This window comes from Glycine max, chromosome 7 (genome assembly GCF_000004515.6).
Source record: "Glycine max cultivar Williams 82 chromosome 7, Glycine_max_v4.0, whole genome shotgun sequence".
NCBI lineage: Eukaryota > Viridiplantae > Streptophyta > Magnoliopsida > Fabales > Fabaceae > Glycine > Glycine max.
The window spans coordinates 11,145,823-11,158,716 of NC_038243.2; the positions used below are offsets into that span (position 1 = coordinate 11,145,823).

Consider the following 12,894-nt stretch of genomic DNA (forward strand, 5'->3'; position numbering starts at 1 on the left):
CTTTTGCTTCTAATGGCTGCAAGCTTGATCAAAACAAACATCTAATCATTCCAGTCCACTCAATTCATACATTTGCTCATTCAAGTCGTTCACAAACACTCATTTCATATCAAACAAACCACTAAAACATGATTCAATCATTTCACTGTTTAAACATGATTTTTGTACAAGCAATCAACACTAAAATAACTGGAATTTAAATGACTAAAATTTAAATGATTGAAACATAAAGCAACTAAATAACTAACAACTAAATTGTTCACGATTTGCAGAAATTAAAAAAAAAACAAAATTTAAACATCTTACTCATCCTGTGGCTGATCTTCATTTAAATCCAGCACTAGAGCAGCTGCTACATCCTGAAGAATAGGCTGCTCTGGCTCCATGGCTGGTGCTGATGGCTTGGTGTCCTCAGATATGGGTGCTGGAGATATAGGAGCTGAAGAAGTAGGCTCCTGAACTGCTGCTTCCTCCTGAGCAACTGGATCAGTCTCAAAAATAAATTGCCCAGGAGGAACAAGCTCATCCTCTACATCTGGCACAAGGCTCCTCTGCTAGCACAGGCTCTTGGGCTGCGGAGGCCTCACCCCCTCCAGAAGGAGAAGGCTGGACTCCTGGCCAAGCCACCTGTGCAAGAAACTCATCCATACTCATAGCTGGCTGCTGGCCAGAGCTCTGTAATCTATGTATGATGATGATCTGGCCTCTGTGCAGGCTTTGCAGCATGGCAAATAATGTCTCAGATGTGAAAGAAGATGGTTTTGTAGGAGGAGCTGGAGCAGGAATTGGAGCTGGTAAAGGAGTGTTAGTTGAAGCTGGTAACTATGGAAGATGTGGAGTCGAAGTGGATGGTGCTGAAGGATCTGGTAAAGTAGTTGAAGAAGGAGCAGAAGAATCTGGTGCTGCTAAAGTAGGGGGAGCCTCAGATCTCTTACCCCTGGCCTTCCTTGGCCCTTTGAATGTCACTGTTGGATCATCTAGATTGCAACAATTCTTCTTTATATATGCCAAGTTAATGGCAGGGCTAAGGCTCTACAAAGATCTGGAATCTGATGTGACTCCTCTAGCTTTACACAAAGTTGTGATTAAGGCTGGAAATCCAAGCCTAGAGGAGTCATGCTGGGCAATGATAGAAATCTGGTGGGAGATGAGGTAGCCCAGATTCATGTCCATCTTCATGATAATGCCATAAATCAACTTGGCCCGATCCAGTGTGATGTCAGAAGTGTGGGAGGTAGGGACCAAGTTGGAGTAAGAAAGAACACTCTAAGTCTGAACGAGTGTGGTCATGTTCTTCCTAAGGATCTTCAGTGGCAAGCCGTCAGCATTAAGCTCAAATCCCCTCCCTAGGATGCAGAGCTTAGCAGCCAACTCTTAAGGATCAGGCCTCAAGAGTGCAAATCTAGAGTAGGCAGGTAGTTCTTCCCCCTCCTCAATTATCACAGGGGTTTTTAAGAAAGTGTTTAGAGTGTTTGCATCAAACTTCACCAAATGGCCTCTCACCCTCACTTTGCTTAGGTGATTTATCCTTGGGATCATAAAGGTTAGCATAAAACTCTTTGAGAATGGCAACATCAATGCTGCCTTCATCAAAACTGGTCAATTCCTCATTCCATTTTCTTCTATATAGTTCTTTCTTGAACTCATCAAACTCAGTGTGGTAGATTACCACATTTCACTTAGGGAGTATCTTTCTGGGACCACAATATCAATGTACCTTTCCCAAGCCTCAAGAGAAGTGAACTTGGATCGGTCATATCAGACCTGGGAAGGTATGGTAGGTGCCTTTCTCTTCTTTGATGCCATCTGAAAATATAAGATCAAACATGATTAATCAGGGTTATTTTCAACAGAACAGAAAAATAAAACTAAAAATTTGACTGGGCACTTAGCTCAGAAGGCTGGGCTTAGTGCGCCTTTATAAAATTTTACTCATGGGCTAAGCGCAGCAGACTCGCGCTTAGCCTAAAGACACATAAAATATTTTTCTGTAGATTAGGCTTAGCGTAGCATGCTGGGCTTAGCCTAAATTTACAATTTTTAAAACAGAAGAGGGTCTGAGCTTAGCGCAACATGGCGCACTTAGCTCAGCCTCACCAGAATGACTCTTAGGCTTAGCACACAGGGCGCGCTTAGTGATGTGTCATTATTTTCTCCTATTTTTTAACCCTTTTTGTCACCATTTTAATTACTGATTAGCCTTAATTGTCAAATTAATTATGCAGTTTTATCATTTGGGCCTACTCGACTAATTTTGTGTTTTTAATTTAATTTCAGGAGAATTATAAGCAATTGGGCTTGAATCTGGAATTTGGCTTGGACTTGAACAGAGCAGACAATTTTATTTTATCAAATCTTATCTTATCCAGATTTTATTTCATCTAGATTTTATTTCGTCCAGATTTTATTTCATCCAATCTTATCTTATCTTGTCCAGATTTTATTTTATTCCATTTATGGGCTTGGACTTAAAACAGATTTGTAAGCTTTGGGGCTGAGGATCTATATAACAGTATCGAGGTTTTAGTATAGGAGAAGTTTTGGAGAGGAGAATAATTTTAGGGTTTTGCAATTCCAATTTTTTACTGTTTATGCGCATTGTTCACGTAGCAATAAAATTCATTTTCTGCTTCAATCTGCAATTTCGTTTTCTACTTCCAATTGCAATTTCATTTTCTGCTGATTAATGGAAGGCTAAGTATCCAGGGTTGTTTTCTCTCGAGGATCAAGCATAGCTCTCTTTGAGGTTTTGCTATTACTATTGAATTCTGATATGTTTTTCCTCTTCACCAATTGCTCTGTATTTGTTGCTATTAATCCATGCATGCTTAGTGCTTGATTAATTGTCTCTGTGCTTAATTTACGTTCATGCTTAATGATTAGTTTCATTCATGATCAATTGGTGTATGTGTTGCTTAATCACATAATGACAGCCTTATGTTAATTTTCGCTTAGTAATTTAATTTAGGGTTGAATTAAGTGGTTGAACAGATTACGAATAAATTCTCATAACCTAGGATAAGAGACTTGCTTGTGAATCAAGGGGAAACAACATGTTTTAATTATGTTATTTTCTAATTAAAATTTGCTTGCTGTTTAAATTACAAAAACAAACAAGCCCCACCCAATTCGTTACTGTTTTATTACTATCTGTTATGAACGTTTGGTTGACCATTGCTCGTTGGGAGACGACCTATGATCACTTCCTAGATACTGCATTTTTAATGTTTATTTGATTCGGGTACGACCTCGATCACTTAGCCTAACCACAAAAACTCAAAAGCAGAGAGAGAGTTGAGCTTAGCACAGCAGGGCACGCTTCGCCCTACCTCCTTGACACACAACAAGGGCTTAGCGCAGCAGTTGCGCTTAGCCATATTCAAAGGACTGAAAAACAGAAGCATATTGTCACTTAGCCTGACAGGTCAGGCTTAGCGCTAAGACAAAATTTTTAAAAATCAGAAGTGTCTAAACACTGGTGATGCTTTGCGCCCAGGCGTGCTTAGCGTCTTCCTCGTTCATGTTCATCAGAAGTGATGAACACGCTTAGCACGACATGGTTGGCTTAGTGCAATCAACTGAAAATCCAAAAATTTTCTCAGATGCGATGAACAGGCTAAGTGCAGCAGGCGCGCTTAGCGCGTTCATCGCGATTCTCAACAGAACGAAGGGGTCTTGGCCCTTTTTAGCCACATTGCCCCTAATGGGCTTCTAAGTTACCTAAAATCCTAAAATGACTAACCCTCAAACTAAAAACCCTAACATAACACACTACTAACTAAGAAAGTATGAAATCATCTACCCTATGGTTTGAAAGATGAAAATGAAATTGAAAATGTACTCACTTACTTGGATTATGATTGCAATGTAGAATGAAGCAAGAACAATGCAGACAAGTAGGTTTCAACACACAATAGAAAGCGCAAGAGCTCAGGGTTAGCAAAGGCAAAAGCTTTGGTGTAAAGGTAATTGCCATTGGCAGTTCTATATAATTTTAACATTTTCGTTTGGCACGCTTAGCACAGAGCTGCGCTTAGTGTGCCAACATGACGTTTGAGTTTAAAACCCATGCGCTTAGCCTAACCTCTCGTTAAGCCCAACTTGAAGTTTCAAATTCCAGTGAGCATCTGGGGCTTAGCGCAGCAGGTGGCGCTTAGCGCTTTCTGCAACACAAAAATTTCTGCAATATGCGCTTAGCCTGAGATGTAAGGCTTAGCGCGCAATCAAGCTTCAACTTATAGAGAGTAGATCAGGCTTAGTGCAACAGGCGCGCTAAGTGCACTTCCAAGAATTCAAAAACAGTAAGGGATTGGCGCTTAGTGCATCTTGCGGCTAAGCCCAACTATGAAAACTTAATTCCAAAATGGATTTGGGGCTTTGCTCAGGACAACGCGCTTAGCGCTGCTACAATAAATTTTTCCAGAGAAGAAGTGGTGCTTATCGCATCATCTTCGCTAAGCCCACTGCTCTAAGTTTACTTCCAGTGAAGATGTTGGGCTTAGCGCAGTGATGTGCGCTTAGCTGAAATATTCAGCCAACTAGCCAGGGGTCTAAGCGCTTAGCGTGAGCAAGCTCAGGCTTAGCGCGTGAAGACATGGCGCTTAGCGCAAGGGTTGCGCTTAGCGGATGGATAACTGAAATTTTTTTTCTAAGTCTTTTCTATCCATCTCTTCACCTAGGCTTAAAAACCCCCTTGTTCGCTACTAAACAAGCTGAAAAATTAATCGCAATCACAAGCAACTATCCTAACTACATGCAAAAGACACAAAATGAAAAAGAGAAAAGGGAAAGAAAAGTTGGGTTGCCCCCCAGTAAGCACTCTTTTAACATCACTAGCTTGACGCATCATCCTGTCATCCTGGGTCCAACAAGGTTCCAACTTCTAGAACCTTCTTCTCTAGTCTCTTTTCCTCCATCACATTCACCTTCAAACAAACATTTTGGTCAGGCAAGGCTTTCTCTTCATGAAACATATCAAAACTGATTTGTTGGTCTTCTATGGCCATTTGTAGTTTCCTCTTCCCCATGTCTACCACACAGCTTGCGGTAGACATAAAAGGTCTTCCAAGAATTAAAGGAATGTCAGCATCTTCTTCAATGTCTATCACTACAAAATCAGCTGGAAAGATCAAATTAATGTTTGACCTTAACCAAAACGTCTTCGATCACTCCATATGGTCTTGTGATGGAGCGATCAGCCAACTGAAGGGTCATGCATGTGGGCATTATCTCTATCTCTCTAAGTCGTTGGCACATGGAGAGAGGCCTTAAATTGATACTAGCTCCCAAGTCTATGAGAGCTTTACCCACAACAACCTCACCAATGGAACACGGTATAGTGACACTTCTGGGATCCTTATGCTTTGGGGGAAGGATGCGTTGAATGACAGCACTACAATTTCCTTCCATAACTATTGTGTCACTGTGTATGTACCGGTTCTTCTTTGTCAGCATGTCTTTTAAAAATTTGGCATAGAGTGGCATCTGTTGGAGAGCTTCTCCAAAAGGAAAAGTGATCTCTAGCTTCTTGAAGATGTCAAGAAATCTGGCTAAGTGTTGCTCTTTATCCTTCTTGGAAGGTACCAATGGATATGGTACTTCCTTGCCTTCAGCTGAAGTAATCTTTCTCTTTTTCTCTCTTTAAACCTCACTCTTGCTCTTCTTTTTCTCCTCATCAACCTTTTCTTTTTCTTTTTCATTTTTCTGATTTTTTTCTTTTTCTATTTCTTCTTTTTCTTTTTCTTTTTCTCGTTCTTCCTTCATCTTTATTCCTATTTCACTCTCTTTTATTGGTGTCTCTCTCTCCTGTTGGTCATCTTCGTCTTCCAAAACTTCCTCAAGTTCAATAAGATCAGAAACTAGTTCCAGTGCCGGCTCAGCTACCGACTGTTGTTTATATCCCTCCACCTTCTCTTCAGCTCTACCTTCATCAGCCTGAATTGCCATTTTGCTCCTTGTCATTATAGCTTTGCATTCTTCCTTCGGATTCTTCTCAGTGTTAGCACTAAAGCTGCTTGATGGCCTATCCGACAACTGTTTTGCCAGCTGTCCCACTTAGACTTCCAAATTCTATATAGCTGACTTTGTGCTCTTATGGTTAGACATTGAAACCTACATAAACTGAGCTAGAGTCTCTTCGAGCTTCATTGTTCAATCATAGAGACTAGGCCCTTGTTGTTTTGGTATTGTAGATGGACCACCCTGGTCTATGCTGAATTGGTTACCAAGGTGATTCCTCCACTGTCCCTGCTGTGAATTATATGGCTGGCCATGTTGAAACCTGAAATATCGACCTGCATTGAAATTTTGCCTTGGCTGGTTCTCCATATAATTGACTTCATGAGCTGTTTCTTCATTGGAGATACAACAGCCAGAATTGTGAGCTCCACCACATATGGCACACCCTACAACCTGCAAAATAGTAGATGGTAAAGATTGCACAGAATGTATTTGAGTTGGCAACTTACTTAGTGTTTCGGTCAATGCTTCCAATTGCTTGGACAACAACTTGTTCTGTGCCAACAATGCATCTTGTGATGTAAGTTCCAGAAGACTTTTCTTTGTTGGTACGTGGTCTCTATCTCTGAGAATAGCAATGTCACTTGCAGCCATATTTTCAATAAGATCCATGGCTTCTTCGGGAGTCTTCAACTTTATTTTTCCCCCAGTAGAAGCGTCTAATAGCTGCTTGGACTGTGGCCTTAACCCATCAATAAAAATGTTGAGCTGAGTTGGTTCTGAGAATCCGTGAGTGGGTGTCTTTCTCAATAGACCACGAAATCTTTTTAAGGCCTCACTCAGGGATTCATCTGAAAATTGGTGAAAAAAAGAGATGATTGCTTTTCCTTCTGCATTCTTAGACTCCGGGAAATACTTCTTTAGAAATTTCTCAACCACTTCATCCCAAGTCTTAAGACTATTGCCTTTGAACGAGTGAAGCCACCTTTTAGGTTCTCCAGACAATGAGAATGAAAACAAACTCAATCGAATTGCATCTTCAGGCACACCAGCCAATCGAATAGTATTGCATATTTCAATGTAAGTGGCTAGGTGTGCGTTTGGGTCTTCATTTGGTAGACCATGAAATAGATTATTTTGAATCATTTGTATCAAAGAAGGAGGATATGTGATTGTTTGTGCCTGAACCTCTGGTTTGTGCCTGAACCTCTAGTTGTGCAATGCCTTACTTCATAAATACTTTGTTTCTTTTTCCCATACGGAGTGATCTGAGTATTAAATTCAGGGAACTTGCTTATTAGACAGAGTTTTATTCAGAAGTAAGGCATTGTTGGAACAACATTGATAATCGATGGTTAAAAATAGAAATAAACTACTTCTATGGTAAAAATAGTAAATGCAAGTGAGTAAAAGTTGACAGCAATAGGTAAAAAGCATTGGGTCTTTCTAACAAACAAGTTGATGCATGTGAGGATATTTCTCTAACCAATCATGCTTTTGTGTTCTATGTTGTAGCCTAAAATACTAAACCTTGATCCCTCATAAGTTTAGACTTAAACAACATTATCGTAACAACATAATCTGAAAACCAAAACCCCAACAATCCATCCCTGGTAATGTGGTTATTCAGTCCTGCTTCTATCAAGTTCTAAGGCAACAATATATTTCTCAATACTAAAGTCACCTAACTGTACACACAAATGGGTGATCAAACTAAGAGCATGACGAAATTAAGCATTGAAAGAAGCACTAAACACATCAAACACAATTAATTAGATATTAAAGTAATTACATCAGTTGTTCCTTAGAAATCCCCAGCAAGGGTGTTTAGCCAGCCATTACAGAAAAACCCTAACACAAATGAGATTAACAGTACAAAATAATTGTTCCTTACACAAGAAGGGGGATCCCTCCTCTTCTCAGCACCTCACAATCACTTTATAGCTCACTAATCTCTCTCTAATTGAAGAACCCTAGGCTTCTCCGCAAAATTGCTCCTCTTGCTGCCTCTAGAGCTTCTATCTCGAAATTAGCACTATGGTGTACTTGCTCTGGAATTCTGTATTGCTTGCTAAAATCCTCTACCCTAATTCTGCACAAGACAAGCTTTAAATAGGCTCTAAATCCGTGATGTTGTGCCTAGTGCCACCCTCGCGCTTAGCGCGAGTAAGTGGATTTAGGCTTGGCGCCAGTTGTGCACTGAGCCTGGCAAGAGACAAACGTCTCTCTTAGCAAGCTAATCTCGTGCTTAGCGTGCAACCTTGATCCTTGTGCTCTTCCAGATTCCCTTGTCACGCTAAGCGCGCTGAACCCACAGGGTCCGCTTAGCGCGACTGCTTCTTTTAGGACTTCAAGATTTTAGCCTCTTTTGACTTGAAATTGAACAAATTTCATCATTAAATCAAATGGAAAATATTCTAGAGGCAGCTTTAACAATAAAACAAGATTTATTTACAAATTACTACAAAATAACCATATATTGGGGAACTATACAAGTTTTGGAAAATATTTTCTATACAAAAGTTAGTCGTATAAGACGACTAACAAACTCCTCCAAATTTACAGTTTTGCTTGTCCTCAAGCAAAGAAAGAATAGTTCCTTTGTCCTCAAGTGACAAAATATAGTGGTCAATCCAAATGGTGTTTGCTTCACAAAGAAATTCAATCATATGAAATGAATATCATGGAATGCTTCAATCAATTGCTTTTTACAAACATTCAGCTTTTCAAAGATAGGAACATATGCATTAGAGTCACTGAAATAAGCTAGTGAGAATGGCAGATATCAAGGAAAGAATCATCAGCCAAAGCCTCACAGTCATTGTTTCACTCAAGCTCAAGTGTTTAGGCTCATTCCATTATAAACAACTAACACAAGTCCCAACTTTTGCATATCATCTCATACCATACAGAAATAAACACACAAAATGAATCCGAAGGACTTTCTAAGCTTGTAATGAGGTTAGGCTGCCAAAAAATCAAGGTTTTTCTAGGATTCAAAAGCTTAGATTCTAGGAGAGCATTCATCCATCGATAAACCTTTACTCTTTTTTTTCTCATTCCTACCCCACACTTGCCTTTTATCTAAGCATTTAGTTTCATTTCATTACTTTGCAGCATACACACTTATTAAATTCATTTGTACTTACAGTTTTTTTTTGAACATATATACAGAAACAATATGTGTATATACAGAAATAGTGTGTGTATGCTATTTACTTTGACCATTTCAATTCTTACCCAGTATTTTCCCCAAATTTGGAACAAATCTCAAGTGGGTTGCTTGGGGATTGGACGTTAGGCATAGGGCATGGACGAACCAGTATAAAAACTGAGTTTGCATTCTCTCTTCCCTTAAACTTCTTTTATTTATTATTATTTATATTTTTCTTTAAAGAAGTTTGTTTTTGAATTGTTCTTAGAGTAATTCATAATAAGGATTGAATTGTTATTCATTAAGAGAGTTAAATTTTAATTGGGGGATAGTTTTGTGGAAGCAATGACTTCCAAGATTATTTTAATGATGCCAAAGAATTAAGAGTTAAACAAGTTCCAAAGAATCAGGCTTCAAGAATCAAGTCTCAAAGAATCAAGATTCAAGAACAATTAAGTTTCAAGATTCAAGATTCAAGAATAATCAAGATCAAGATTCAAGATTCAAGACTCAAGATTCAAGATTCAAGAGAAGAAATCGAGAAGCAACAATCAAGACTTCACAAGGGAAGTATTTTTCAAAAATCCAAACATAGCACAATTTTGTTTTACAAAAGAGTTTTCTAAAAAAATTTTGATGTTACCAGAGTATTTACTCTCTGGTAATCAATTACATGAAGATATAATCGATTACCAGTTTCTTGTAATCGATTACCAGTGACCAAATTTGATTTCAAAATGTTTTTAATTGATTTGCAACGTTCCAAAATATTTTTTAAATGCTGTAATCGATTACACTATATTGGTAATCGATTACCAGTGTATCTGAACGTTGGAATTCAAATCCAATTGTGAAGAGTCACAACTTTTCATAAAATGCATTGTGTAATCGATTACATGATTATGGTAATCGATTACATGATTATGGTAATCGATTACCAGTGATAACTTTTGAATAAAAGGTCAAAAGTTGTAACTCTTGACATGATTTTCTCAAGGTTATAACTCTTCCAATGGTTTTCTTGACCAAACATGAAGAGTTTATAAAAGTAAGACCTTGACTTGCATTCAAAAGAACTTTTACAACTCTTTAACAATTTTTTGAGAACTTCTAAGAATTCCTTTCTACCCATCTCTCTTCTTGTTCTTCCTTTGCCAAAAAGCTTTCTAAGTTTTGTTTTTCCAAACCTTGTTTTTCTGCAAGTGAAAATTCTGCAGAAAACAAAAGTGTGTTATCTTTTCTCCTCTTCTCCCTTTGCCAAAAGAATAGAAGGACTAACCGTCTGAATTCTTTTGTGTCTCCCTTCTCTCTTTCCAAGAGAATTCAAAGGACTAATCGCCTGAGAATTCTTTTGATTCTTCCCTTCCCCTTAAACAAAAGATTTCAAAGGACTAACCGCCTGAGATATCCTTTGTTTCCCCTTACAAAGATTCAAAGGACTAACCGCCTGAGAATCCTTTATCCTAACACATTTGATGATGCATCCTTTGTGGCACAAGTATAGGGTACATCTACTTGGGTTGTTGTATTGGGAATAAGAGAGGGTACATCTTTTGTGGATCAGTTCAAGTAAAGGGTACATCCACTTGGTTGTTCAAAGAGAACAAGGGAGGGTACATCCCTTGTGAATCTTTGGCTTGTAAAGGATTTTACAAGGTTGAAAGAAATCTCAAGAACCGTTGGTTGCTTGGGGACTGGATGTAGGCACGGGTTGTTGCCGAACAAGTATAAATCTTGTGTTTGTCTTCTTCTTCCCTATACTTTTTAATTTATGCTGTGTACTTTTAACTGTCACTTTTACTTTTGGTTAAGTTTTTGTTTCTGTTCTTTACTTTCTTAACTTAGTAGTAAAAGCCTAGTTGAATCTAGTAACATTAAGAAGGATAAATTTTTAATTAGTCAAGACACATTAATAATTAATTCAACCCCCCTTCTTAATTATTCCGAGGCCACTTGATCTAACAAGTTTGTGTATCTTAATTCAATCCCCCTTCTTAAGATATCTGAGACCACTTGTCTAACACATTGATGCTATCTCCTCTTGAGATTCTTGTAGATCTTCTTGATTGTTTTTTCCCTAGAGTCCAAGAATTGTAATAGTAAGATACCAATTATATATAATTGTTAACATTAGTACACTTCACTTTCTAAAGTATTAGTATAAATACCCCTTTGGAGGAGTTACGCCCTAATTTAAATAAGATATCATAATTCACCATTCAATTTTACCAATAGTAAAAACTTGGGCACTTTACTCACTAAAGTGCGAGCTGTATATATTAGAGAAAACTACATATTTGATGCAGTTAATTACCTTTCAAATGGCAATTTTTTTGGTCTTATTGAGCTTCAACAAGTGTTTTCTTAAACTTCTTTGAAGATATTTAAACTTGTCTCTCTCTAACAAAAACTATCCACAAAATCATAGAAAACATAAATGCTGTTGAGATAAACACCAAGCCAATGAAGATTTGATTGCTATATCACCTGAACGTTGGACAATCATCCTTACTGATTTGATCAAAGGTGTCTGCAACAAAGGAACAATCTACTAAAAGAGCCAATAGTGGACCATGTCGGCGCAGTGTGTCACTCATGTTTTTAAAGATTTGTATAGGAAATGAAACAATAAAAAAAATAATTTTTTTCTCCTTTTCTTGTATAAATCTTCAAAAACAAGAATAGATCCAAAACATGACGATTTTGTAAGTTAAAAGTCAAAACAGAAGTAAACAAGCTCTACAAGGCCCATTTACTTGTGTTTTTATTTTTTTATACTTTTTAATTACAAAATTATCACATTATTTTTAATATATTTCTCATTTTTTAAAACTTTTTTTGTCTTTTATTTTTGAAGAAAGTCTTCTTTTTTCTTGTACAAAATTTTCAAAAACAAAATAAATTAAAAATAAGATCATAATTTTATAATTAAAAAATAAAAAAATTGAAAAACGGGCCTAAGATTCCCATGTAGGCATACTGTAACCAAAAGCCTACAAATTAAAATAAAGCATGGTTGATTTGTGAATTAAATTAATTGATGAAACTTACTTGTGAACAACTAAAGATATGCTGCTTAATATAAAAGTGCATGTGAGAAGGATCCACCCAAAGAAAAGTAAGCTGCAATAATTTATTTGGAAAAGAATTAAAATAAGTCACAAAAGAAAAAGAAAAAATTTGGAAGAAATTCAAAACTTGGAAAATCAGACAATTAATTTAAAAACAAAATTAAGAAACAAAGGAACTGAGTCACCTACATATAAACAATCATTTTCACCTCAAAATTGAGGTTATTGCAACAAATTTTAAGACAATATTGTGAGCCAAATCCATTATTTGTTAAGAGGAAATAATCATGTATGTAAGAGGAAACAATCATTTTGAAGAAAGTCTTCTTTTTTCTTGTACAAATTTTTCAAAAACAAAATAAATTAAAAATAAGATCATAATTTTATAATTAAAAAATAAAAAAATTGAAAAACGGGCCTAAGATTCCCATGTAGACATACTGTAACCAAAAGCCTACAAATTAAAATAAAGCATGGTTGATTTGTGAATTAAATTAATTGATGAAACTTACTTGTGAACAACTAAAGATATGCTGCTTAATATAAAAGTGCATGTGAGAAGGATCAACCCAAAGAAAAGTAAGCTGCAATAATTTATTTGGAAAAGAATTAAAATAAGTCACAAAAGAAAAAGAAAAAATTTGGAAGAAATTCAAAACTTGGAAAATCAGACAATTAATTTTTTTTAAAAAAAATTAAAAAACAAAGGAA

At 37.0% G+C, this 12,894-nt stretch overlaps 1 protein-coding gene across 1 annotated transcript; it reads right to left on the bottom strand.

Moving 5' to 3' along the window:
* Positions 1 to 5,133: 5,133 nt before the first annotated feature.
* Positions 5,134 to 5,946, bottom strand: LOC102664185 (uncharacterized). The gene is made up of 2 exons (XM_006584172.1): positions 5,781 to 5,946; positions 5,134 to 5,612 (listed from the first exon to the last, which is right to left on the bottom strand). The coding sequence occupies exons 1-2, from the start codon at positions 5,944 to 5,946 to the stop codon at positions 5,134 to 5,136; spliced, it is 645 nt and encodes a 214-aa protein (XP_006584235.1).
* Between the last annotated feature and the right edge of the window lie 6,948 nt (positions 5,947 to 12,894).

Excerpts from the sequence above, each read along its gene's own strand:
- LOC102664185 (XM_006584172.1), bottom strand. The coding sequence starts at position 5,946 with ATGGCAATTCAGGCTGATGAAGGTAGAGCTGAAGAGAAGGTGGAGGGA. Across the intron at positions 5,613-5,780 it reads AGAGACACCAATAAAAGAGA|CTGAAGGCAAGGAAGTACCA; the intron begins GTGAAATAGGAA and ends AGATTACTTCAG.